Here is a 27,845-nt window from a genome sequence, read left to right on the forward strand (position 1 = left end):
ACACAGTGAATAATATTACCATCTCAGTTTTCGGACTAGGAAAATGGGAATCTAAGAAACTAAATAATAGGCCCAGGGCCGCCCACCTTGTGAGTGGTGAATCTAGGACTTTAAGATGGGTGCTCTAATTTGGAGGCCCCTGCTCTGAACTTCTGTGTCACCACACCTGCCAAAGCCACTGAGCAAGGGAGAGTCAGAAATCCCTTCTGCTCCACTGCTTGGGGGTAGCGGTGGGAGGGCAGGGGCCTCTGGGGTTCCAGGCCATCTTACCCACTGGTTTGGACCCTTACTCTGTGGGTGTCTGCTGGGATGGAAAGAGCCAGAGGAGAGTTGCATCTGGGGGCCTGTGGGGAGCTCTCTGCATGCAGCAGGCTGCACCTCATCTTTGCCTACCCCTATCCTGAGGATTTCAGGTAGCTGACCCCCTCCACCTCAGGAGGGGGCCTGGGACATCAGACAGACAAGGGCTACATGCATGCATCCTGTGGCTGAAACTAAGAGCAATGCCAAAGAGGCTTTCTCACGTGGAAAATCTGGTTGGAGATTTTGGCAGAGGTCTAGAAATCCCAGGCAATGATGGTGTGGTCAGTGGAGTCCCGGGTGGAAGCATCTGTGCTGCTCAGGAACTCAGAGTCTTCCTGGAGGAAGAGGATGTCCGAGTTCTGCTGGATGGTCGCCTTGTAGCCTCTCACCACCTGCAAGAGTAGGCACTGGTTGCACTGGCAGGGCGGAGGACCCCCTCTAGGACGCGTGCCCCCGCCTGGACCTCCGCCCCTCGCTAGGAAGGCCCCGAGGAGGCGGCCGGGGGCTGGGCCGAGGCCGGCAGGCTCGAGCACCGAGGTGATTCGGCACGGCCCGATCCCCTCCCGACTGCCGGGGCCCTCCCTGCTCCTCACCTGCCACCCGCGCACTGGGGCTGGGGGAAGGGGCCACCAGCGGCAGCGGTCAGGGTCGGAGAGAAAGTGGTGGAAGCCCGGAATACGGAAGATGACACAGGGTTCTGCGGCTTGTGCGCTTGCGCGAGCCGTCCCGCGGCCCGCCTACTTCCGCGCATGCCCGGTGCAGGAGTCGGTGGCCTTCACCCTGAGGCCGGAAGGGCGGCGCGTTTCCGGTTCGCCTGCAGTGGGCGGGGCCTGAAGCCCTGGTGTGGAGTGGGAGGTGGGGGAGAGGGTTCGTAATAACTTCGTATAGCATACATTATACGAAGTTATACGAAGGCACCTGCTCAGGGAGGGCCTGGGAGGGCTGCCAGTGTCCAGGGTGTGGGTGGGTTTAGTGAAGACTGCTGAGCCACATACACTCAGGATGAGCAAGCCACATGTGGAGAAGCAGGACCCTCTGCCCCTCCCAGCTCCTGCTTCCCCACCAGGCCAATGTCAATCACCCTCAGAGCTGCTCTGTGATATCTCCTGGATTCAAACCTTGCCTGCCAGCCCCCCACCACCACTTCTACTGGCATGTGGGTCTAACAAGGCATGATTGTCTTCTCTGCCAGACTAGGTCCCTTGAGAGCAGTTGGTGCCCAAAGGGAATATGGTAAGGGATGGGTCCATGCCTTGCCCTAGGGCACCTAAAGAGCATAACAATGTTCATCAATATCGAGGTCATATTTCATGAGTCTTGCTTCTGAAGACATCACATAATTCACAGCTCACAGAGTCCCAGACTATTGTCCCTGGATGAGTAACAGTAATGCAGGAAGCAAGCATTCTTGGAGACAGACCATAAAGCCAGAATCACAAAAGGTATTTCAGCTGTAAAGACACTTTATTTTCTTAGCATCATCACCAATATTTCATAGCTTCCTCTCTCATAAACTAATGTTATTAAGTATCAAGCAGTCATCTTGCTTTCTTCAGAGCATTTTATCACATTCAACTTCTGCTCTAAAATACCTGGTTTGGGGCTAGCTGGTTGGCTCAGTTGATTAGAGCACAGCCTTGCAATACCAAGGTCAAGGGTTTGGTTCCCCTTACCACCCAGCCACCAATAAAAAAATAGTTGGTTTTGGCAGGGGGTTAGAGGAAGTGATCTCAGTACTAGAACTAACAAGTAACTCCCTTAACAAACTCACAGATGACACGACTTTTAATTGCAATTCTGAAGTAACAGGCCAGGCACCCACCAGCCGCAAAGGAAGTGCAGCCAAGGCCACCTGGCCAGCCTGTTTACCAATTCCTGGGGCACCCCTTGTGGCTACAGCATAACTACAATTCTCTGGTCCCTTGGCTCCACCAGCCATCTTGACAAATTTTTTAAAAATTGAAGCTCACACCTTTCAAACTTTACAGAATTATATTTTCTTTTTTTTTTTAAAGATGACCGGTAAGGGGATCTTAACCCTTGACTTGGTGTTGTCAGCACCACGCTCACCCAGTGAGTTAACTGGCCATCCCTATATGGGATCCGAACCCGGGGCCTTGGTGTTATCAGCACCACACTCTCCCGAGTGAGCCACGGGCCGGCCCCAGAATTATATTTTCTATCATTCTCTTTCAAATGTATGTGTCAAATCTTCATTAAATGCAGCACTCCATAAATTTAATTTAGACTGGGGAAGGGGGGATTGAGACCCATTCTCCAGATGAGGTATACTGAGGCTGAGATACATAGGGATTTGCTCAATGTCACATAGCCAGGTCCTGTTAGAGTCTCTCTCCATCCCATCTGCTTCCCTAGAGCCCACAACTCAGTCTCCTGCAGACCAATTCCTGCCTCGGTAAACTCCTGGGAGCAAATTCCTGGGGGAGGGTGGGCAAAAAATGACTACTCTTCTCTGCCTCTGCAGAAGCAGCCCTTAGCTAGGAGGACCACAGAGTGAGTCCCCTGAAGCCTGAAGAGTGAGCTGGGGCAGAAAAAGATGCCAGCCCTTCAGGCCTCTGAACACAGAATAGGGAGACAGGCTGCCCCTCAACCAATGGCCCATGACAGCTCACCAGGCAGCAGGGGGCTACCTGCTGCCTTCCTGCCTGTCTGCCTCCCTACCTCTCCTACAGGGGACTGCCTGCTCCCTTCCTACCTCCATTCCTTGTGCCTGTTTTGCCTCCTGGGGTGGCCCTGACCGGACACAGCTGCAAGTATCACAGACCATGGGCTGGGGGGAAAGCGCCATCCCCTCGGCCAGGAGCAGATGTCTGCCTCCCTACCTCTCCTCCAGGGGGCTGCCTGCTCCCTTCCTACCTCCATTCCTTGTGCCTGTTTTGCCTCCTGGGGTGGCCCTGACCGGACACAGCTGCAAGTATCACAGACCATGGGCTGGGGGGAAAGCGCCATCCCCTCGGCCAGGAGCAGAGGGGTCGTGCTGCTGCTGAGATGGTCCAGCCTGCTGGGTCCGGAGCTGGGACGGATGTAGTACATCACCACAGTCATCTGCTCTGACGGGTTTGTGCAACATTCGAACTCATAAGAACAGCACCATCCCAAGGCAGTGTTTGGAATCTACTTTGGCGGTGGGGTGGAGAGAAATGCCCCATTATCATTGCTCTGGAACTAGCTCCAGACCCATCCGCTCCTCCCATTGCCAGTGCCATTACAGTCTTACCTTGCTTAAGCAGCCCTCCCCATGGGCCAGCCTAGGACCTCCATCAACCATGTTGGTCTTAGACACCTCCCTTTGCCCTTCTCGTGAAGTCCTCTCCATCACCACAGTTCAGCTGAGGAGCAGAGAGTCTAGAGATGGCCAGTGTACCAAATGCCACAGAAGGAGTAAGTCTGTCCCAATGTGTCCCTGGACATGGCCCATGCACTGAGGCACTTCTCCCTGGTTGGGGGGGTACAGAGTAGCCCCCTGAGCCCCACCAACCCATGAAGCATGGCTGTTGGCAGGCACCCACATGAGCCAGGCAGTCCCAGCTCCCTAGCAGGACCATGAGCTCCCATGTGGCCTTAATGCCACAGCCCCCCTCCACCCTTGGCACCTCAATCATTGCTGTGGTTGACCCAGGGAAAGGATAGAGGAAGATGAGGGCCCTCCCTACCACCCGCTGAGTGCCCACTAAGTGCCAGCCCCTGGCTGGGGGTTCACATAAATTATTTCATGACAACAGCTCCAGAAGTAACTTCTCCCGGAAGGTGACATGGAGGCCCAGACAGAAGCAACATGCCCTGGAACACATCTTGTGGTCTGTCCACAACAGAACTACCTGCGCGCATAGAAGATGAAGGCCCTCCCTACCACCTGCTGAGTGCCCACTAAGTGCCAGCCCCTGGCTGGGGGTTCACATAAGTTATTTCATGACAACAGCTCCAGAAGTAACTTCTCCCAGAAGGTGACATGGAGGCCCAGACAGAAACAACGTGCCCTGGAGCACATGTTGCGGTCTGTCCACAACAGAACTACCTGCGTGCACAACCAATATACCACTGGCCTCCCAAGACAACCTTTTTGAGGAGAACAAAAACCACTGTTGGTAATGGCTCAATTCATTAGGGCATCATAAAAGTGAATTGGCCAGGAGACAAGCCATGTTATGAGTGATCCCTGCCAATTAGCTGTAGGTGGAAAGCTGGCCTTTGAAGTGACTGCTGCTCAACATGCTCTGCTTGCCTTCACAATTGCTTGTGCCTTGGAAAAGAGCAGAGGAGCCATGTGTGTGTCTAGCTGGTAGGTTTAATGACAACCTTAATTATACCAACAGCTGGCATATCCCATCCCAAGGGCATGGGATGGCACTACCAGAACCTAACAAGCTGGATCTAAAAGGGAGCCTTAGTCATGCTCTTCTGGCAACTGTAGGCCCCTGTCAGAGAGTAGGTACTTGGCCTTGGGGAAAGTAGAGGATGGATCATGACATATGCAGGGGATGAAAGCTGCCTGATGTCCCTAAAATCTGCTCACTGCTCAGCCTGCCAACAAACTTGGGTATCTCTGGGCTGCCGCTGACCTGGCCAAAGGCACATCTTCCCCTCCCGGGGTTCTTGCCACTTCCAGAGCACTCAAGGTTGGGGGTGCAGGCTCCTGTCCTGGCCCAGCTGCTGATCCACTGCATGCCCAGGGAAGGGTCCTTCCCTCTCTCAGTCCAGTTTTTGAGTCATCACTACAATGGGCCTAGGTGGACGTCTAAGGATGGCTGGTCTTCACAAAAAGGAAGGACTGGGGTGAGCCCAGCTATCCCTCACCCTACCCCTGACAGTCCTGTGCACAGACTTGAGGGAAGGAGGAGGATGATGCTGCTCTGGCCTCCCATAGGACCTCCTGTGCTCCCTCAGCCAAACACCTTGGCCACCTGCGTGCCTCACAGCACTTTGAGCTTTTGGAATGGACACTCTGCCAGCCACACTTCTGGGTCAACCCTGGTCAGCACTGGCCCACTGCAGGCATCAGCAGGACATATTGCATTAACAGCTGGATAAGCGGGTGAATGGATAAACAAATGGAAGAATGAACAGAAGGACAGCAACTTAAGAAGTAGCAACCTTGGGTACTCTGGCTCCCCCAACATCCTGGCACTCAGGGCCAAGGCAGCACACACAGAGCCTCTGCCGCTGGCCCCAATAGGATTCCCTGGGGGAGATGATATTCATCCACAGGTCCTTCCTGTGACCCCAGTGATCCAGGCCCTATCCTGTCCCCAGGACATGGAGACAAAGGAAAGCTGCTCCCAGGCCATGGTGGGGGTGGAGAAGAGCAGAGGGATAGTGCTCACGCCACACCATCCTGAGATGTCCAGAGGCTGGAGGGGCTTATCCCCTGCTGGATAAGCAGAGCAAGGTGCCAAGAAAGAGGACCCAAGCTCTTAGGCAGACACCCTGGATATCTGAGCCTGATGGCCTATTACGTACAGGCTGGGGGACTTTAGGTAAGTCACTTGCCTCTCTATTCTTCTGTCTCCACACCTGTGAAGTGGGGATAATGACAGAACCTCCAGCTCAGGGAGTAAACGAAGGTGTCATGTCCAGCTAAGTGCCTGATATGCAGAAGATGCTCATAAACCTTCTCTTCCCGGGCCGGCCAGAGCTAGAGTTCCTGGGATGGAGCTGTCAGTTCTTGGGCAAGTTCCTTCTTCTCAGATTTCAATTCCTTCTACCTGAAAACAAACACATCGGTGTCTTTAAACATGAAGATGAAAGGAGTCTATGCATGAAGGCAGACTGAAAGGGTGCTCACAGAGCCTACTGTGTGGTTTAAATTCACACAAGTAAAAACAACTAATCACGTAGGATAGTAGCTATCAAAAGTGCCCTGTTGATATGTTCAAAAGGAACTAAAATTTATAATTAAAAAACCCATATAAATATGAGAAGAAAACATGATTGAATTTGTCTACAACCTCAGACTGGGGAAGCTTTCCTAGCCATCACCAAACCTGGAAGCAATAAGAGAAAAAATAAGTAAATTTGACTACATGAAAAATAATAATTTTTAAAAACTACCTTTGCATGGCAGAAAACAAGTAAATAAATAATAAATAAGTAAAAATGACAAATGGGAGGAATATTTGCAACGTGTAGGGGAAAGTTACTATCTGTAATAATACATAGACGGTTTCTAAAAATAGATGAAAAAGACCAACAGTTCTACAGAAAAATGGGCAAGAGAAGTGAATGGAGGTCATAAAAAAGGAAATGGTCCTTCCACCTTGCTCATAGCAAGAGCAATGCAAATTTAAATTACACACAGACACTATTTCTCACCTATCAACTCAGAAAAATCCAAAAGTTTGTCAACACTCAGTGTTAGGTGGCTGTGGAAGTGTTACCTATCTACACACTATTGCCAGAAATGCAAAATGGTACAATCTCTATGGAGAGGATTTGGGCAACTTTGAGCAAAGTATTTGCACTGTGAGTCATCAATATGCATGACCCAGCAACCCCATTTCTAAGAGTTGATCCCAAAGTTACAGTGGCAAAATCTCCCCCCAAATATAAGCAGAATACCACTGAATGCAGCACCGTTTGCAAAAATAAAAAACTGGGAACAACTCTACATTCATCAAGAAAGGACTGGTTGAATAAATTTTAGTACACCCATCTTTGGAATACCATGCAAATATAAAAAAGGATGAGTAGCTCCCTATCTTGCTATAGGGTAATCTCCAGGATACATTGCTCAGTATCAATCTTTTCTCTCAGTTAAGTGAGGGAAAAACGTGGGTAAAGTGAGAAGAGGAGTGATATCAGCACAAGCATATGTGTTTGCTTCCATTAAAAGAACAACAGAAAGATAACCCAGAACTTAAAATAAGTAAATAAATAAGACTGCCTCCAAAGGACAGAAAGGAACAGAATGAGGGAGACACAGTTACAGGCAGAACTTAGATTATCTCTCTAAATGTACCTTGTTTTGCAGATTTGACTTGAGACAGGAGTCACAAATATTTTCTGTAAAGGGCCAGAGAGCAAATATTTAAGGTATTATGGGCCACATATAGTCACTATTGCATAATCTGGGTGTACAAGTGTGTGTGCGTGAGAGAGAGAGAGAGAGAGAGTTAAAAATGTAAAAACCATTCTTCGCTCAAGAGCCATATAAAAACAGGTCACAGGCCAGGGTGGGCCCACAGGCTGTAGTTTGCCAACACTTTCTATAGACCCACGTACATATTTTATTAAATTACACAATTAAAATCGACTTAAAAAGCAATCTCTAAAATGTGAAAGCAGGGCCGGCCCGGTGGCGCACTGCTACAGTGCGCCGCTTGGGAGTGCGGCGGCACTCCCACTGAGGGTTCGGATCCCACATACAGACCGATTCCTGCTCACTGGCTGAGCAAGGTGCAGGCGCAACACCGAGGGTTGCGATCCCGTTGCTGGACACGAAAAAAGACAAAAAAAAAAAAAATGTGAAAGCAAAATTAAGCAAATAAAATTAATCATGTATTGACTTGGAAGCTTAATCACACAAATAGGATTTCTTTTGAGAGACTTTAAACACAGTAATTTAATGGTAGATCCTTAGCTGAATACACATTATTAATAGAAAACCAGTATTGATGGTAGATTCTCATTGGATATACATTGTGGACAAAAAGAACTATAAGAAATCTCAAACTGTTTTCAGTCATTTCATTGCTAGCATCAATACATACAAAATAAAAAACTGTGTTCAGGCAGATGGAAAATTTTTTTCAGTGTACAGATAAAAAATGTAAATACAAGTAAGTAAAAACAAAAAAAATTCTGTAATCCTAAATTTGAATTGGAAAAATCATTATATAATAACAATGTATTTTTGTCTTAACAACAAAAATATTTCCTAGCTCTGTCCACAGAAGGGGAATAGAAACAATGAGTAACTTTAACACTCAGATTATGGTCTCTAAACCCAGCTAAATTTACCAGAAGTGACAGAGATGATAGACCAGGACATTAAAAGTTATTATAACTCTGGGCCAGCCCGGTGGCGCACTGGAGAGTGCGCCACTTGGGAGCACGGCAGCGCTCCCACCGAGGGTTCAGATCCCATGTGGAGACCGGTTCCTGCTCACGGGCTGAGCGCGGTGCAGGAGCAACACCGAGGGTTGCGATCCCATTGCTGGTCCCCGGTACGGGCGTGACACCGAGGGTTGTGATCCCGTTACTGGTCAGTAAAAAAGAGACAAAAAGGAAAAAAAAAAGTTATTATAACTCTACAGCACATGTTTAACATGGCAGAGGAGAGACTGACCATGGCACATAAAGATGTGAAAAATATACAAAAGACCCAAATCGAACTTCTAGAGATGAAATATGCAATGTTTGAGATTTAAAAATACATTAGATGGGATTAACAGCAGATGAGACACCACAATAGAAAGCATTAGTGAATTAGAAGGCAGCAATTAAAATTATTCAACATGTACCAGAGAGAAAAAAATACTGAATTTAAAAATGAAGAAAATCTAATGTTAGTCCAAAATAGATTAAACCCACTATGGCCTCTCTCTCTCTCCCAAAATTATAACTAAAAACTCTGGACAGAATTCAAAACACAATTACCTGAAAACTTTGATAAGTAAATAACAGCAAATGGGTTGGAAATGGAAGTCAAAATCTGAAGAATGACCAGTATGGCAGATGAGAGTCTTTGTTTTTGTTTCCGGTTTTTAACTCCTGACATTGACCCAAGGATTGACTAAATTAGACTACAGACCTGCACCACATAATGACATATCAGTTAACAGATGGACCACACTTATGATGGTGATTCCATAGGATTATAATGGCTATCCTATATATAACCTAGGCGTGTAGTAGGCTACACACCTAGGATGTATAGTAGTAAAAGGATGGAAAAAAATCATATTAGAACTAATCAAATGAAAGCTGGAGTGACTCTATTAATACCAGATAAAGTACACTTCAGAACAAGAAAGACTACTGGGAATAAGAGGAATATTATTTTTAAAGTGTCAATTTACCTAGGAGACAAAATAATACCAAATATGTATATACCTAACAACTGACTTTCGAAATATATGAAGCAAAAACTATAGAGCTGAAAGGAGAAAGAGAGAAGTCCACAGTTATACCTAAAGATATTAACACTCCTTTCTCTGCAACATATAACACAAATGTTGATCAGAGCATTCCTGTGAGAAAATTATACAAGGCCAGAGAAAGAACCACCAGAAATAAATAACAAAACGATCCCAACGTTTCACACAGATACTGAAATCATTCATGTTCCCAGCAGTCAGAGAGAGAAAACCTTGTAAAACACAGTGCACTGGGTAGAGTATTCAAAAGAGCTTTGCCTCAGCAATGAGGCAAAAGTAGAATAAAGACTGTCTTGGTTCCACCATACCAAGCGTAAAAGCAAGCCTTAGAAAGAGCAAACCATTTCCAAGCAATACAACTGCAGCCACAAAAAAAATCTCAAGAATATGTAAAGAAACAACAAAATATTGAGCAAAGTACTGAGGTGAAATTCACAATGTTTGGCATCCAATCAAAAATTACCAGACATGAAAAAAGGCAGGAAAATGCCTCCCATTTTTCTTCCCATGAAGAAAAACTTCATCAATAGAAACAGATCCATGAATGACAAAGATGATAGAATGAGCAGGAAAGGACAATAAAAGTTATAGCTATAAAGTATGATCAATAAGGTAGAGGACAGCATGAAAATGTTAAGGATGAAACACATGTAAGATATCTTTAAAAGACCTAAATCAAACATGTAGAAGTAAAATATAACAATGCTATTAATAGCAGACAAGAAAGTGCATAAGAAATGACTGGTAAACTTCAGTAAGCTTTAGAACTAATCTGAAAAATATAATATGAATGTGATTTGAAAAGGGGAATGTGGTGATGGTTGGGGGACAAACAAAATCAAAGAAATAATGGCCCAAAATTTTCCATATTTAATTAAAACTACAAATCCACACATAAAAGAAGCTCAACAAAGCCTGAGAAAAAAAGAGAAAATCACACCAAAGCACATCATTTAAATTGCTTAAAACCAATGATAAAGAAAAATCTTAAAGTAGACAGAGGAGGGCCGAGCCCGTGGCGCACTCGGGAGAGTGCAGCGCTGGGAGCGCAGTAGCGCTCCCGCCATGGGTTCTGATCCTATATAGGGATGACCGGTGCGCTCACTGGCTGAGCGCAGTGCAGCTGGTCTCAAAAAGAACAACAACAAAAAAATTAGACACAGGAAAGGATACATTACATACAGAGGAACAAAGATAATAACGGCAGACATCTCTTGGAAACAAGGCAAGCTAGAGACAGTAGAGCAACATGTTTACAGTACTGAAAGAGAAAAAAAAAATTAACCTAAAAATATTTACCCAGGGTAAATACCTTTTAGACAAAAGACAACGTAAACATTTTTTTCAGAGAAATAAATGGTGAAATAACTTGTCACCAGCAGACCAAAAATACATGATGTTTAAGGAAGTCCTTAAGGTACAAAGAAAATGATATAAGATCTGAGTTTATGCACAGAAAAAAGTAAAAAGCAATGGAAATAGTAAATATATAGAGAAATAAGTAATACTTTTTATTATTAAAATATTTTTTAAATAATTGGCTATTTCAAGCAAAATAAGTAACAATGTATTACGGGGATTTTAGCATATGTAGAAGTAAAATGTATGCCAACAATAGCACAAAGACTGTGAGGGGAGAAATTGAAAATCTGTATATTGTTATAAGGTTCTCACAGAAGAACCGTAACCCTAACTCAAAGGTAGACAACACAAAGCCACAGATAATAAAGTAACAAAGAAGATATGATGAAATCATTGAAACACTAAACTAGCCCAAGAGGGAAAAAAGCAGGGAGGAGAATAGATGGAACAAATAAAAAACAATAGCACGATGGCAGATTTAAACCAAACTGTATCAATAATCACATTAAACTAAAACTGAGTAAGTACTCTAGTCTGAAGAAAGAGATTTTAGATAGGATAAAATTACAAAGCAAGACCCAGTTATAAGCTAAGTAAAACAAATCCACTTTAATTATAAGAACAAAAATAGGTTAAAAGTCAAAAGATATAAAAAGATATACCATGCCAACAATGATCAAACCAGAAATGACTATGTTAATAACAAAGTAGATTTCAGAGTTAAGATTATTACAATGATAAAAATGGTCTTTTCACAATGATTAAAGAATCAATTCAATTCAGCAGGAGAATATAAAAATCCTAAATGTTTACGCACCCAACAACAGACTTCAAAATAAATGCAGAAAAACTAATAGATCTAGAAAAGGAAGTAAACAAATCTACTCCTATAGTCACAAAATCCAACTAGCTTATCTTAGTCCACTCCTGCTGCTATAACAAAATAATTTAGACTGGGTAATTTATAAATAATAGAAAATTTTTTCTCACAGTTGTGGAAGGTGGGAAGTCCTTGATCAAGGTACCAGTGTAGTTGATGTTTGGTGAGGGCTTGCACCTTCTTGCTGCATCCTCACATGTCAGGAGAGATAGAAGGGCAAAAAGGATCTAGTTAGTTCCCTCCAGCCCTTTTCTAATGGCTTTAATCCCATTCACCAGGGCAGAGTCCTCATGACCTAATCACCTCAAAGGTCCTGCCTCCCCACGCCATTACCTTGGTTCCAGCATATGAATTTTGGAGAGACTCATACATTCAAACCATAGCATAGCTTCTCTTATAGAAAAGAGAAAAATCAGAAAGGATATAGAAGACTTGAATAACACTATCTATCAACTAACCTGATGTGATTGACATTCATAGCACCCAACAATAGCAGAATACACATTCTTTTCAGTGTATACAGAACATTTACCAAGAAAGACCATATTCTAGAACATCATACAAGTCTCGACAAATTTAAAAAGATTCAAATATACAATTTATGTTCTGTGCCCACAATGGAATTAAGTTAGAAATAAATAATAAAGAAATATGTGGAAAATTCCCAAGTGTTTAGAATCTAAATAGCAGACTTCTCCATAACCCATGGATCAAGAAGAAATCAAAAAGGATATCAGAAAGTATTTTGAACTAAATAAAAATGAAAACATAATATATCAACAGTTGTGTAGTTTAGTTACAATACCTAGATAGAAATTGATAGCACTAAGCATCTATAATAAAAAGAATAAATGTCTCAAAACAATGACCTTAACTTCCACTTTAAGAAACTAAAACAAGAAGATAAAGCTAAACTCAAGGCTTAAGTGGAAGAAAGTAAATAATTAAGACAGAAAAAGATTAAATCACTTTTTTAAAAAGAAAAAAAAAAAGAGAAAAGCCAATGAAATCAAAATCTGATACTTTGAAAAGATCAATAAAATTTATAAACCTCTAGCTAGACTAATCAGGGAAAAAAGGGAAAGGACACAAATCGCCAATTAACAATAATGAAAGAAATGAAGTGACACAGATATAAAAAAATTATGTGATTTAATAAATAAAATAATTTTATTTTGACTGGTAAGTGTACTGCAACCCTCAGCACGGTGTGGTCCGCACCATGCTCAGCCAGTGGTCCGCACCATGCTCGGCCATCCCTACATAGGAACCGAACCCACGGCCTTGGGGCTACCAGCACCACACTCTCCTGAGTGAGCCATGGGGCTGGCCCATTAAATAAAATAAAAAATTTTTTAAAAATTATGAAAGGGCCGGCCCGGTGGCGCACTGGATGGTGCGCCGCTTGGGAAGCGCGGCGGTGCTCCCGCCCGAGGGTTCGGATCCCACATACAGACCGGTAGAAAAAGACTAAATCACCCTTTTAAAAAGCAAAAAAAAGAGAAAAGCCAATGAAATCAAAATCTGATACTTTGAAAAGATCAATAAAATTTGTAAACCTCTAGCTAGACTAAACAGGTGAAAAAAGTGAAAAGACATAAATCACCAATATCAAGAATGAAAGAAATGAAGTGACATTAGTACAGATTACACAGATATAAAAAAATTATGTGATTCAATAAATAAAATAAATTTTTTAAAAAATTATGAAAAATTTTATGCCAAAAAGCTAGATAATTTTGATAAAATGGATGTAGTGAATTGAATTATGTCCCCCCTGTAGCTTTAATTGTGTCCCCTAAGTTTTATGTATTAGAAACTTAGTCCACATTGTGACTGTTAAGAGGGTGGGAAATCCTATTATGGTAATTGAAAAGTGGAGCCTTGAAGAGGTGATTGGATTGTAGGATCATGCCCTAGTGAATGGATTAAAAATGATGGTCAGGGGCACGGTTCTGAGGGCTTTAAAAGAAGATGAGAGTCTGTCTTCCTCTCTCTCTTGCTCTCCCTGCTGTCTCTGCTTCCATCATCTTGCGATGTGAGACCACTGGGTCACTGTTGCCACCACCAGATGGGCTTTGGACCTTCCAGCCTCAGAAACTGTAAGCAGTTTGTTTTTCTTTATAAGTCACCCAGTCTCAGGTATTCTGTTATAGCAACACAAAATGGACTAATACAATGCATAAATTTCATTCAAAGAGCACTCAAAGATAAATAGAAAAGCAGAATAACCCTATATTTACTAAATAAATTTTATTTAAAGTTTCAAACCCTCCCTCAAAGAAAATTTCAGGCCAAGATGGCTTTACTAATCAATTCTAGCAAACATTTAAGAAAGAAGTAATGTCAGTTTCACACAAACTCTTCCAGAAAATTGATGAGAAAGGAACACTTCCCAATTCATTCTATGAGAACACAATTACCCTGATACCAAACCCAGACCAAAGGTATTACAAGAAAAGAAAAGTTCAGATCAATAACTCTCATGAACATAGATGTAAGAATTCCCAACACAATTTTACCTGATAAAATCCCAAACTGTATAAAGGGTCATGATTAAGTAGGGTTTATCTCAGGAGTGCACATCTGTTCTAATATTTGAAAAATCAACTGAAAAAATTCATCATGTTCACGGAATAAAAAAGAAAAATTATATGAGCAATTCAAAAGATGTGAAAAGGCATTTGACAAAATCCAACATTATTCATAATTAAAAACTCTCAGCCAACTAGAAATAAAAGAGTGTCCTCAAACTGACAGGGACATCTACAAAAGAACTACAATTAGCATCATACATGACTGTGAAAACGAATAAGTACTTTTACTCTAAGATTAGAAAAAAGGCAAACATGTCCACTCTAACCACTTTTAGACAACACTGTTCTGAAGGTTGAGTCAATGCAACAAGGATTGGAGGGACAGAGGGAGGGAGGGAGGGAGGAAGGGAGGAAGGAGCTAGAGAGACAGACAGACAGACAGACAAACAGAATCCAGATTGGAAAAGAAGAATTAAAACTGCTTTTATTCACAGACAGCATAATCATCTATGTAGAAAACCCAATAGAATATACAAAGAAGCAACTAGAACTAATAAATGAGTTTGGCAGAGTTGTAGAATTCAAGGTGAATATTCAAATATCCATTATTTTCTAAATACTAATAATGAACAATCAAATTGAAATTTTAAAGTATCACTTAAAATAGCATAAAAATATAAATAAAAGGCTAAATCTAATTTAAAAAACATGCAAGACCTGTACTATAAAACTACAAGACATTGGTAAGAAAAATTAAAGAAGATTTAAATAAATGGAGAAGTATACTATGCTCATGTATTGGGAGACTCAAAATTGTTATTTCATTTCTCTCCCAAATTGCTTTACAGATTAGATGCAGTATCATTCAAAGTTCAAACAGGTTTTTTTTGTAGAAATTGGCAAGGTGATTGTAAAATTGAAATGTAAATGCAAAGAACCTACAGTAGTCAAAACAAAATTGAGAAAGAACAAAATTAGAAGACTTAACGCTAGCTGATTTCAAGACCCATTATAAGACCCCTTACAATAACAATAACAATGGTGCAAAGGTAGACAACAACAACAAAAAAAAAGTCAATGGAAGAGAAGAAAGAGTACAAAAATACACCTACACATATTTAGCCAATTGACTTTCTACAGAGGTGCAAAGGCATAGATATTATTTTCAACAAATGTTGCAGAAATATTGATTATCAACAGGCAAAAACATGTCCAGCCATGGTTTGCACCATATACAAAAATTAATACTAAGTGGATAACAGACTTTAACATAAAGCCCAAAACTATAAAACTTCTAGAAGTAAACATAGGGGCACAAAAATTTCCAAAGGTGATAGATATATTACTTATCTTGATTGTCTTCCGAAGGTGATAGGTTTATTACTTATCTTGACTGTGGTGATGGTTTCACGCACGTATGTGTATGTCCAAGCTTACTGAACTGTACACTTAAACATATGCAATTTATTTTATGCAAATTATACCTTTATTAAGGACAAAAAGAAAGGGCAAGACACAACAAAAATGAAGGCAAAATAAAGACTTTTTTTTTGTGACTGGTAAGGGGATCGTAACCCTTGGCTTGGTGTCGCCTGCACTGTGCTCAGCCAGTGAGTGTACCAGCCATCCCTATATAGGATCCAAACCCGCGGCCTCAGCGCTACCAGCACCACTGTGCTACCAGCACTGCTGCACTACCAGTGAGCCAAGGGGTGGTCCCAAAATAAAGACTTTTTTGACAAACAAAAACTGATAGAATTCACAACCCTGTACTACAAGAAATGCTAAAGAAAGTTTTTCAGACTGAAGGGTAATGACACCAGATGAATACTCAGATCAACAGGATGGAATGAAGACCCTATAGCCAGTAAAAAGATAATGAAATAATGTGAAGAATAATTTTAGGGCAACAAAATGGACAATTTAGATAAAGTGAAAACAAAATCCCTTGAAAGAAAAAAAGGTACAAAAACAACTGAAGAAGAAACAGAACACCTGAATAGCCGTATATATCTGAGGACACTTCAAAAATTTATGAAAAATTGAATTAAAAGAAAATATGAATATTTCCATGAACTTTTGGAAGATCCCTTGTACTTAAAAAAAAATTTTTTTTTTTGTAATTAAAAACACCTTCCTCCAAAGAAAACCTTTGTCCAGATGTCTTACTGGTGAATTTTATCAAACATTTATGAAAGAAATAACATTAATTGTATACAAACATTCCAAAAATATGAGTTGAGAATATTTCCCATTTCACTTTTTTGAGGCCAATATTAATCTCACATAAAAACCAGACAAAGAATATAAGAAAAAAGTATAGACCAATAATCCTCATGAACATAGAGATAAAATCCTCAACAAATTATTGGCAACTTGAATTGAAGTATGTATATAAAACACATTCTGACCAAGTAGAGTTTATCCCAGAAGTGCATGATTTAACATCTTTTTTAAAAAAATCTTACAGAACATAGGGGAAAAAATAAAGTCAAGTCATTTGACAAAATTCAACACCAATATATGATTAAAACATTCAGAAAACTAAGAATAGAAGGCAACTTTCTCAAACTGAATTGGAGCATCTATGAAAAGCCAACATCTAACATTAAACTTAATGGTGAAAGACTGAATGCTTTCGCCTATAAAATGAGAAACAAGATTAGGATGACCACTCTCACCACTTCTATTTCACATTGTACTGGAGGTTCTAGCCATTGTAATACAGCAAGAAAAATAAATTGCACACATATTAGAAAGAAAGCTGTAAAACTATATTATTCACAGAAAACATAATCATGTAAATGGAAATTCTTGAGTAATCTATGGAAAAGCTAGGGAGAACTAAGAAGTGAATTTAGTAAGGTTATATGATACACAGTCAATATAAGAAAGTTAATAGTATTTGTGGAAAGCTGTAAAATTATATTATTCACAGAAAACATAATCATGTAAATGGAAATTCTTGAGTAATCTATGGAAAAGCTAGGGAGAACTAAGAAGTGAATTTAGTAAGGTTATATGATACACAGTCAATATAAGAAAGTTAATAGTATTTGTTCCCCTTACCATCCAGCTAGCCAAAATAAAAAAAAAAAAAGTTACCAGTATTTCTATATACTAGTAACAAACAATTGGAAAATAAACTAAAAAATAAAATTCCACTCACATTATTATCCAAAAACATAAAATACTGAAGTATAAGTTTAATACAATATGTGTTAACATCTGAACACTGAAAACTACAAAACATTGCTGAGAGAAAGTAAAGAAGCTCTAAATAAATGGAGAGTTGTGCTAATACTCATGGATCAGAAGACTCAACATTTTTAAGATGAACAGATAGGTTGTACACAATCCTAATCCAACAGTCTTGAGGGGAGAAAAAGCTGGAAAGCTTACACTTCCCAACTGCAATTATTATAAAGCTACAGTAACCAAGAGACTATGGTGTTGGTAAAATGACAGACATATTCACCAATAGAACAGAATTGAGACCCAGAAAGAGACTCACTTATGTGGCAAACTGATTTATCACCGAAGTTCCAAAAACGGTCTAATGGGGAAAGGAATGTCTTTTCAACAAATGGTGTTAAAACAGCTGATACTTCTCTGTAGCAAAAAAGTAAACACCAACCATACCCCACACTCTCCATAAAATAACTGGAAATAGACCACAGATGTAAAAGCACAAGCAAAAACTGAAATTTTCAAAACATAGGAGAAAATCTTTGTAACCTTACGGTAGACAAAAATTTCTTAGAACACGAAATGCTATGAAATGAGAGAAAATAATTCCGAAATACAGCATTATGGATGAACCTCAAAAGCAGAAGCAGAATCGTAAGCTCCGCAGGTAACTTGTATGCAAATCACAGTGTCAGAAGCACTGCTCGTGATGAAACTACCAGTTTATAAGCCATACCAAGAATAGAGGAATGTGTTAAATGACACCACAGGGAAGCAATCAGAAAAATAAAGGACAATTGATTTATACCCAATAAATAAGTTACAAGAAAAATAAAATAGGGGAGAAACCTACAGATTAAACAAGACTTAAAAGGCCAATCAAATGTTTGGATCTTGATTTGAATAAGCCACTGTTTAAAGCAAATTATGAGGCAACAAGGGAAATCTGATCACAGACTGGACATCTGATAATAATATTAAATAATTATTGCTAAGTTGTTAGAAGGGATAATGGTATTATAATAACTTTTTAAGTCCTTATCTTTTAAAGGAACAAAAGTATTTACAAACAAAATAATAGGATGTCTGGAATTTGCTTCAAAATAATCCAGTGGTAGGGATGGGGAGGCTAGAGATTGTTAGGAAAATGGGTGGGATTATAGATAAAACAAGGTTGGGCCATAAGTTTATAATGCTGGTTTCATGTGGTTCATTAAGTAGCCTCTCTACTTTGTATATATTTAAATTTTTCTTTTCTTTTCTTTTTTTTTTTTTTTTGTCTTTTTGTCTTTTTCCGTGTCCGGCAACGGATCACAACCCTCAGTGTTGCCCCCGTACTGGACTGGGGACCAGCAATGGGATCGCAACCCTCGGTGTTGCTCCCGTGCCTCGCTCAGCCAGCGAGTGGGAACCGGTCTGTATGCGGGATCCGAACCCTCGGGCGGGAGCGCCACCGCACTTCCCAAGCGGTGCACTATCCAGTGCGCCACCGGGCCGGCCCCTAAATTTTTCAATCATAAAAAGTTTCTTTAAAGTGCTCTGTGGGGAGGAATTAGCTTTACAAATGTTAATTTTTCCTCTTATTGGAAAAATTTGGCTCTTATTGGCTGGGCCTGAAATAATAAGCAGGGTGCAGACCAGCTGAAATCAAGCAGTAGTTTCAGAACAGATATAATTAAAGAAGAATTACAGCTATGGCAACATATATCTGTCCCGTTTTATCTAGAACCTAGACCGACCCTGCCAACAGGAATCTAATAGTCTTCAGTGGCTGGGGCCAAGGTGGCTGAATCTGGGAACGATGTTGTATTGCATAATTGAAACCCTGGGGTGCCAGTGGTTTCTATAGAAACCACTAGAGGAATGATATTTCTGAGAGCACAAAGTGTCTCCACTGGCCTCCACCAGCTTTGTTAACACTTACTTGCCCATCAGCATTTCCAGCCTATCAAGCGGCCCTCACAGCTCACTTTTAAAATAGGTACCACTCATTAGCACCTGCTCTCAAATGTTTCCAAGGAAACAGAGGCCCAAGAAATCCCTCTCTAAATTCATTAGCATTTAACACTCCTTAATGAGGTTTAAAGATGGTGCAATTTAATAACCATATGATGGGGGAGAACACCTTTCCCTCTTACATTTAGGTGTAACTGATGAGCTGGTTCGGGCTCCCAGAGGACAAGCTTTAAAGGCAACGATGGGAGCACACTGGGATTGTGCATGCCTGGGGAGGTCTCCTTTGTCTATAAAGCCTCCCTTGGGTTGTTCAGCTCTGGGTCACAACCTAAAAATGGCCAGGGTAGAGGCCCTACCCTAACTAGTTCACACAGCCAGGCTGACCTCGTTTCCCAACCCTCCTCTGAGTGTGTGCACATGTACACACACACAACACCCACACCCCTTACCATTCCCTTATGTGTTGTGTGCCCTTTCGTGCCTCTGTGCCTATGTACTTTCCTTACGCCTAAAATACTCTATGTTGACTTGCTGCCTAGAAAACTCCTATGTATCCTTTAAAACCCCTGCCAACTAAGCCTCCCAAATGTGCTAAGCAGAATCATCAGCTCCTTCTGTGCGTCTTTCATCACCCCTTCATGGCAACTCCCATCATGTTGCATTCTGTTCATACTGTCTGTCTCCTCCCCTCAACTGTGAGTTCAGGGCTTGGAGCAGAAATGAGTCTCATTTTCTTCCATCCCATGGCTACTTTGCTACCCAACAGGTATTCAGTTAGTGTTTGTAGCTTCCTGATAAATAAACCTAAACTGAGCAGCTCCAGGATGTTGGTAGGAGTGGAGCTGGCCGGTGGGGAGCAGCCTGCAGGTATCTCAGGGCCTCCGGCTCCCCTGACTCCACACAGGCTAGGTCATGAAGTTCAGCTGTAAGATTTGGGATGAATCCCAATCTCACATAGAATGGGAATACTCGCCTCGAAGAGACCACAAGACCACGAGCAATGCAATTAGCAAGAGGTTTATTATTTCCAATGTGTTGGGTTCTCATCGCCAAGCTGGGGTGAGACCTCGTTAGGCTCTTTAGCTGTCTTTTTATACATTTTTCTGGGGCAACTTTTCTGGCAGCCAGGAGACAAAGTAATAAGCAGTGTTTATTGGCTAACTTAAGTGACCCTAAAGCCCATTGGTTGGCCCCCATCCGTCTCTAGGTGATTTCCCTTCTGACTTCTTTACTGATGAACACTTGGCCATCTGCTGGTTTAGCTATGAAGAGACGTAAAATCAGCTAAGTACTTCTGTACCTCATAGCTCTGTGGTTACAAGCCTGTGCCTGTGTTAGCAAGAAAACCACAGGCTGTCAGCTCTGAGCTTTCCTGTGTAGAGGAGAAGTAGGCTAATTCTCAGAGACCCCTCCTCAAGCAACCACACTCCTTGCCCCACTTACCCAGGTGTGATAAGACCCCTACCCAGAGGTCCCTTAGAAAACATGTTTATGTGGAAAGTTTTATGCTCTACCACAACCTACATTTTTCAGCTTTTGCAAGCTAGTAGAACATCCTGTGTGTCTAGATGGCCCGGGGGTGGGGGGACAAGGTGTGTCTTGCTATAACAGCTTCTAAGATGGTTGTTGCTAAGTTAGAGCAAGCCCGTTTACAAAAGCAGATAGCGCAGGTTAGAAGTTTTCACAGCCCCTTCCTGACAGAGAATGGGGGCACCGAATGTGGGGCTCTCACAAGGGCTTCTAGAACCTTTTCTCTTAACAGGGGAGGCTGTGAAACTGTCTTTCAGACAACAAAGAGAGGAGAGTGGCACTGTATGCCCAGAGCTGTGTGGGAGGACAAAGGCCAGTGCCATGATGGGGCCTCTCCCTGCACCTCCGGGGGACTGTCAGCAGGTCATGCCTTAGGCACTTCCACTGGGCCCAAGCAGAAGCAGAATGTGTCCTCTCAGGACAGCCCTCCTAGGTGTGAGCCTCACAATGCAGCCCGAAGAGCTATCTTGTGGGTAGGTCATGGTGGCTTGGACCTGGTTGGGAGGGAACACCAGGAGAGAAGTAGCCAACTTCATCTCATTCTCCATGAGTCCTCAGGTAGCTCCCCACCCCCATCCTGACCAACCACCCCTGGCAGGTCCTGCGTTGCTACTTTCCTCTGCCTCTGAGGATTCTTACTAGCCAGTTTTCCATGGGGACTCACAGAACCTCAGACAGCTCCTGGGGCACCTTGGGCTAGGAGTCCCACTGTGATATCTCGGAAGTTCCCATTTTAGGTTTTGTCCTCCACATTCTGAGCATCCACACTTATTCAGCAATAATTAATTCAAATCACCCTTTTAAAAATTAATCAAAGACATAGGAGAATGTATAACAGATTCTGATCAACCTGAGATGACCCTGTTATAGCACTGGGTTAGAATATCTTCAGCCAAAAGCACAGACACTTGACATTTTGGTCACCTGGCAGCGGGGGGAAAGGTACATCTCTGCTCAGCATTTAGCAAAACTGAAGACAGCTCATGATGGCCAATTATGAACCTGTGGAAGGCATGACCCTGTTGTGATCATCATCTGAAAAAAATCAAGATGGCAAGTAGAATTTAATGAATATCTACTAGGTGCCATGCACATGTTACCTCACTTATTCGTCCTGACCACTTTGGGAAGTCGGGATTACCACCCCCACTGTACAGATGAGGACCTTGAGGCTCGGAAAGGTGAAGTGACTTGCCCAAGGCCAGCTGGAGGCAGAGCTGTGTCACACCACAGCTGCAGCCTGATGTTCAAGCCTGACTCCACTGTACCATACACTGGACCAGGCTGCCCACTGTGAAGCACAGAGTAGCTGCTCAATTAGTTCTTACTGGATTTGAACTGAATCTGAACATACCCACAGAGAAACTATCAGGTTGGAGACTATGAAATTTTAAATTATGGATACAGAATGCAAGGGAAAGGAGAAAAGCAGAAATAGAAAATTACACATGTATCTGTGTTACTGATCGTTTCAAGTGAAAAATTGGTTTTCCTTACTTTACAATAAGCCACAAATTAAAACTAGGTTCTAGCAATGCAGCCACCCCTGAGAGCAGCCCGACTCTGGACATCCTGGCCCCTGTGCTGTGGCCCAGCATGCAAGCACCTCTTCCCAGCACCTCAACCCTCAAGAAGCAACTTAAGGTAACACTACTCTGGTCACGAGAGATGGATGGGGGGGGAGGGGTTCTCCTGCCTGAGCCAGGGTCAAAACTGCCAGGGGCCCCAAAACAGCAGGCCCTGCCTTGCTCAGGAGATTTTTCTAACTAGAGCACTGAAAGAAGATGTCTGTTTGTCTGATGAGGCACAGAGTCATCAGGGATCCAAAAAGGCCACTTCATTGTGCACTGACTTTAGGCTGGACAATAGGGAATGCCCGTGCCCAGCACGCCTCAATCTGACAATCACCCCTTCCCCTGCTTTTTCACCCTCCAAAGCCTGGGGCCCCTGGAAGAAGGAGTGGAAGAGATGAGCTGGCCTGACTCTAGCCCACTGAATTAGGAGCAGGGCCTCCTCCTGGACCCAAGCAGAGTCTGAACCAACAGAACCACAGCAGGGCAGAGGTGAGGGTAAGTTAGCCGCCCTCACCCATGGGCCCTTCCTGTGTCCACACACCCTACTCCTTCCTGCCTGTCAGAAGATACTGCCCTCTTCTCTACTCCCACCCTGCTCCCTCAGCCACCCACCTCCAGCCCATCTCTTTACACCAACTCCTCCCTGCAGGATGGATGTGAGCATGCATAAATCTCATCTATGCTAAAAACAAGGAAACTAAGCAATGAGACCCACTCTTCAGGGTAAACTGGTAATCCCTTTAGGAAGGAAGCGGGCAGTGGTATCTAGAATCTAAAAACCATGCACACCCTTTGATAAACTCCCCAGCTAGGAATTTGTGCACAGAGACATTCACCTTAGTGCTGTAATAAAGGCAACACTGGAAATGTAAATACCTGACAACAGAGGACAGGTTAAATATATTATGGTATAGTGGGTAATTATTAAAAAGTATAGCATCTGGTAGTGGGGAGAGAGAGGGGAATGGGGAAAGACTGGACAAGGGGCATAAAGAATAAGTACGATCTGTAACAATATATATGCTAGTAATATTAATTTGATCAACATATCTCAACATTGAACTCCCAAAATATGTATAATCAACTATGATTCAATAAAAATAAAAATAAACAAATAAATAAAAAGTATAGCATCTAAAAACTTTTTAACAATATGGAAATCCTAATGATATGATATTGAGCTGAAGGAAAATTATATAAAAATGTAAATGTATATGGATACAAAAAGGAATGAAGGATATCAATGGTCAATGGCGGCTGTGGTTGGGTTGAAATTTAATGGGTTATCTTTCTCTTTATATTTTTTCCGTTCTCCAAGTAGAGACAAGGAGCATATATTCCTTTTGTAATCAGGAGGAATGTCTAGAGAACGCCTTCCATCCTGAAGCTGTGGGCAGCACTTGGGTCTCCAAGTCTCCAATGCCCTTTTTTGCCTCTGCCCCTGCATACTGCTTGCACCCCGAGCCACAAGGGGACCCCACCACAGGCCCTCTCATCAGTTCACAGACCTACTCAGGCCAAGTAACAGACAGAAAGGAAAGGGACAGGGCCACCACTGGCCACATGACACCCTGGTTTATAATAGACAAAGACACCCTTTCAGGTGGAGACCACCCTACTCCAGAGGCAGGGCTTGGCCAACAGAACATGGAATGGATTCCAGCCCCCACCTCACCCCTCAGCTAGGTGCCTGTTTGCAGTGGACAACCTGCACAACCTCATGTGTTGGCCCCAGAGGCGGAAAGCACAGGGCACTGGGGTGGTGGGGAAAGGGTAACCGTAGGTCTGCCACAGAGGTTTCTGGCTTGGGCCAGCAACTAGGTGGGCAATGGTGCCAAGAGCCAGGCAAGAGGCATTTCCTGTAGCTTCTGTGAATCCTGTAAACTAGGAAGATGTCCTACACATGGCAGGTGCTCAGCAAATGTTCAATGAATAAATAAGTGAGGCGAACCAGATAACTAGACTTTTTCTTTTTTAACCTTTTAAGTCAAAGACTATAATTAAAAGCTGAGAAATTTGCTTGATGTAAATGGGGCACACAGAGGGTAAGGAAAGACGTCCACCCCTCATTTCCTCTCTGAATAGGGCATAGTGAGTGAACCACTCAGCATGGCCTAATCAGAGGCTGTGCCATTCCACTTCCTCTCAGCATGTCCCATCAACCTTCTCAGCCTTCGTGCCTGAGCTGCTAAGAAGCACCAGGCAGTATTCCTTGAGGGTGTTAAGAAAGGCTGCTAGGAAAATCTGCCCACTGACAGGGTGCACAGAATATCCATGTGCTTAAAACCATGCAGATATTGCCGTCCTATAACTGGAGACACAAATTTGAATTGCACAAACTTTCCTAAAGTTATAAAATCTTTGCAGAGTTACACTGCAGATTCATGGAGGTTGGTACAATCATTTATTCAATAAACAGTGAGTGAGTGACTGATCACATACTACCACATACAAAGTCTGGGGATACCAAGTTGGAAAAGACCATCAAGTCGCCCAGCACCCACAGGGCTCATGTCCCTGTGGGGGACAAGTCACCAGGCAGTTACAACCCAGGCTGAGTCGCGCTATGGAAGAAGTATCACCCAGCGGGTGGGGGCACCAATCCAGTCAGGCTTGGGAAAAAGTTCCTGGAGAGGAGACATCAGTGGAGACCTGCAAGATAGGTGGCTTCTAGCTGAAAGAAGAGGGGAAATTCAAGGCAAAGAAAAAAATATGTTCAAAACCAACTTGGACTAAGTAGGAGTAAGCCTGCAATAGCCTCTCTCTCCACTGATTACAACTACAGCTCTGGACAAAATACAAAAAGCACCTCCCTCAGGACTCTAAAAGAAAACAAAAGCACATGGCCTAGAAGAGAAGTAAAAACTTGGAGAAGTGACCAGTGCCAAGGCGAGTGCCCATTTTCTTTTCTTTCTTTCTTTCCTTTTCTTTTTCCTTTTCTCTAACAGTTTTGACTTGAGAGCAGGACACCAGTAGTGCTGTGGTGGCAGCCTGAAAGTATATGAAGAAAAAAAAATGATAGAACTGAGAGACTACTAATCCACAATTATAGTTAGAGATTTCAACACTGCTCTCTCAATAACTGAAAGAACAAGTAGAAAGTAAGGAAACGGAAGAGCTGAACACCATCATCAACCAACTCAACCAAATTGCCATTTATCGAACACTCCATCCAACAACAGCAAAACACACATCCTTTCCAAGAACACATGTAACAGTCAACAAACAGACCATCCTCTGGGCCAGAAAACCAGTCTTAAGAAATTTTTAAAAATTGAAATCATACAAAGTATGTTTTCTGTCTATAACAGAATTAAATTAGAAATTAATAACAGAAAGATATCTGGAAAATCTCCACATATCTGGAAATTAAACAGTGCACTTGTAAGTAACCCATATATCAAAGAGGAAGTCAAAATGAAAGTAGGAAATATTTTTAATTGAATTAAAATTAAAATACAGTCATGCACCATATAATGACATTTGGGGTTTCTGGTTTTTTTTTTACTTCTCAAAATACATTTTACTACATTTTCACGCCCCTTTATGCATTCCTCTCCAACCCCTCCTTTCCCCCCACATTGTATCTGTGCATTTGGCTTAAATAGTTCAATGAATTTTTGTGGTTATTCTGTCTTCTTCCCCGCACCCTTTATTTGTTTGTGTGTTTATTTATTTATTAATTTTTAGTTCCCACAAATAAGTGAGAACATGTGCTATTTCTCTTTCTGTGCCTGACTTGTTTCACTTATTTTTCTCTAAGTCCATCCATGTTGATGCGAATGGTAGTATTTCATTCTTTTTTATAGCAGAGTAGTATTCCATTGTGTAGATGTACCATGGTTTCCTTATCCACTCATCAGATGATGGACATTTCAGCTGGTTCCAGCTCTTGGATATTGTATATAGAGCTGCAATAAACATTGGAGTACAGGTATCCCTTCAGCATAATGATTTCCATTCTTCTGGGTATATTCCCAGCAGTGGGATCACTGGGTCATATGGTAGATCTATCTGTAATTGTTGGAGGAACCTCCATATTTTCCATAAAGGCTGCACCATTTTCCAGCCCCACCAACAGTGGATAAGAGTTCCTTTTTCTCCACAACCTCTCCAGCATTCATCATTCTCAGTCTTTTGGATATTAGCCATCCTAACTGGAGTGAGATGGTATCTTGGTGTGGTTTTCATTTGCATTTCCCGGATGTTGAGTGATACTGAGCACTTTTTCATGTGTCTGTTGGCCATTTGTATACCTTCCTTTGAGAAATGTCTGTTCAGCTCCTTTGCCCATTTTTAATTGGGTTATTTGTTTTTTTTTGTTGTAAAGTTGTTTTAGTTCCTTGTACATTCTGGATATTAATCCTTTGTCAGATGTATATTTTGCAAATATTTTTTCTCTCTGTTGGTTGTTTTTTACTCTGTTGAATATTTCTTTTGCTGTGCAGAAGTGTTTTAGTTTGATATAATCCCATTTGTTTATTTTACCTTTAGTTGCTGGTGCTTTTTGGTCCTATTCATGAATTCTATACCCACTCCTATTTCCTGAAATGTTTCCCCTATGTTTTCTTTAAGGAGTTTTATTGTTTCAGGGTGTATATTTAATTGTTTAATCCATTTTGAGTTGACTTTGGTATATGGTGAAAGATACAGGTCTAGTTTCATTCTCCTACATATGATTATCCAGTATTCCCAGCACCATTTGTTGAAAAGGCAGTCTCTTTCCCAGTATGTAGACTTGCTGCCTTTGTCAAAGATCAGATGGCTGTAGGTATATGAGTTAATTTCTGGGTTCTCTTTTCTGTTCAATTGATCTGTGTGTCTGTTTTTAATGCCAGTTCCATGCTGTTTTGGTTATTATAGCTTTGTAATATAGTTTAAAGTCAGGTAGTGTTATGCCACCAGCTTTTTTTTTTTGTTCAGGATTGCTTTGGCTATGCATGGTCTTTTGTTGTTCCACATAAATGTCTGGATAGCTTTTTCTATCTCCGAGAAAAATGTCATTGGAATGTTGATGGGGATTGCATTGAATTTGTAGATCACTTTGGGTAATATGGACATTTTTCACAATGTCAATTCGTCCAATCCAGGAGCATGGGTATCCTTCCATATTCTTGTGTCCTCTTTAATTTCTCTCAACAGTGGTTTGTAGTTCTCTTCATAGAGATTTTTCACATCGTTGGTCAGCTTTATTCCTAAATATTTTGGGTTTTGGTGGCTATCGTAAATAGGCTAGCTTTCTTGATTTCTTTTTCTGCATGTTCACTGGTGGAGTATAGAAATGCTACTGATTTTTGTGTGTTGATTTTGTACGCTGCAACTTTGCTGAAATTGTTTTCCAAATCTAGAAGTTTTTTTATAGAAGCTTTAGGCTGTTCAATATATAGGATCATATCCT

The 27,845-nt window shown here is 42.0% G+C and overlaps 1 protein-coding gene across 1 annotated transcript in view; it reads right to left on the bottom strand.

Moving 5' to 3' along the window:
• Window positions 1-27,845, bottom strand: part of LOC103604715 (WD repeat-containing protein 25-like) — a 75,338-nt gene that overhangs the window by 10,358 nt on the left and 37,135 nt on the right. The window contains 1 exon segment of the mRNA XM_008589289.1: window positions 525-695. Within this exon segment, the coding sequence (XP_008587511.1) occupies window positions 525-695 (171 nt within the window).

The sequence above is a fragment of the Galeopterus variegatus genome, unplaced genomic scaffold, assembly GCF_000696425.1.
Source record: "Galeopterus variegatus unplaced genomic scaffold, G_variegatus-3.0.2 Scaffold5360, whole genome shotgun sequence".
Classification (NCBI taxonomy): Eukaryota; Metazoa; Chordata; class Mammalia; order Dermoptera; family Cynocephalidae; genus Galeopterus; species Galeopterus variegatus.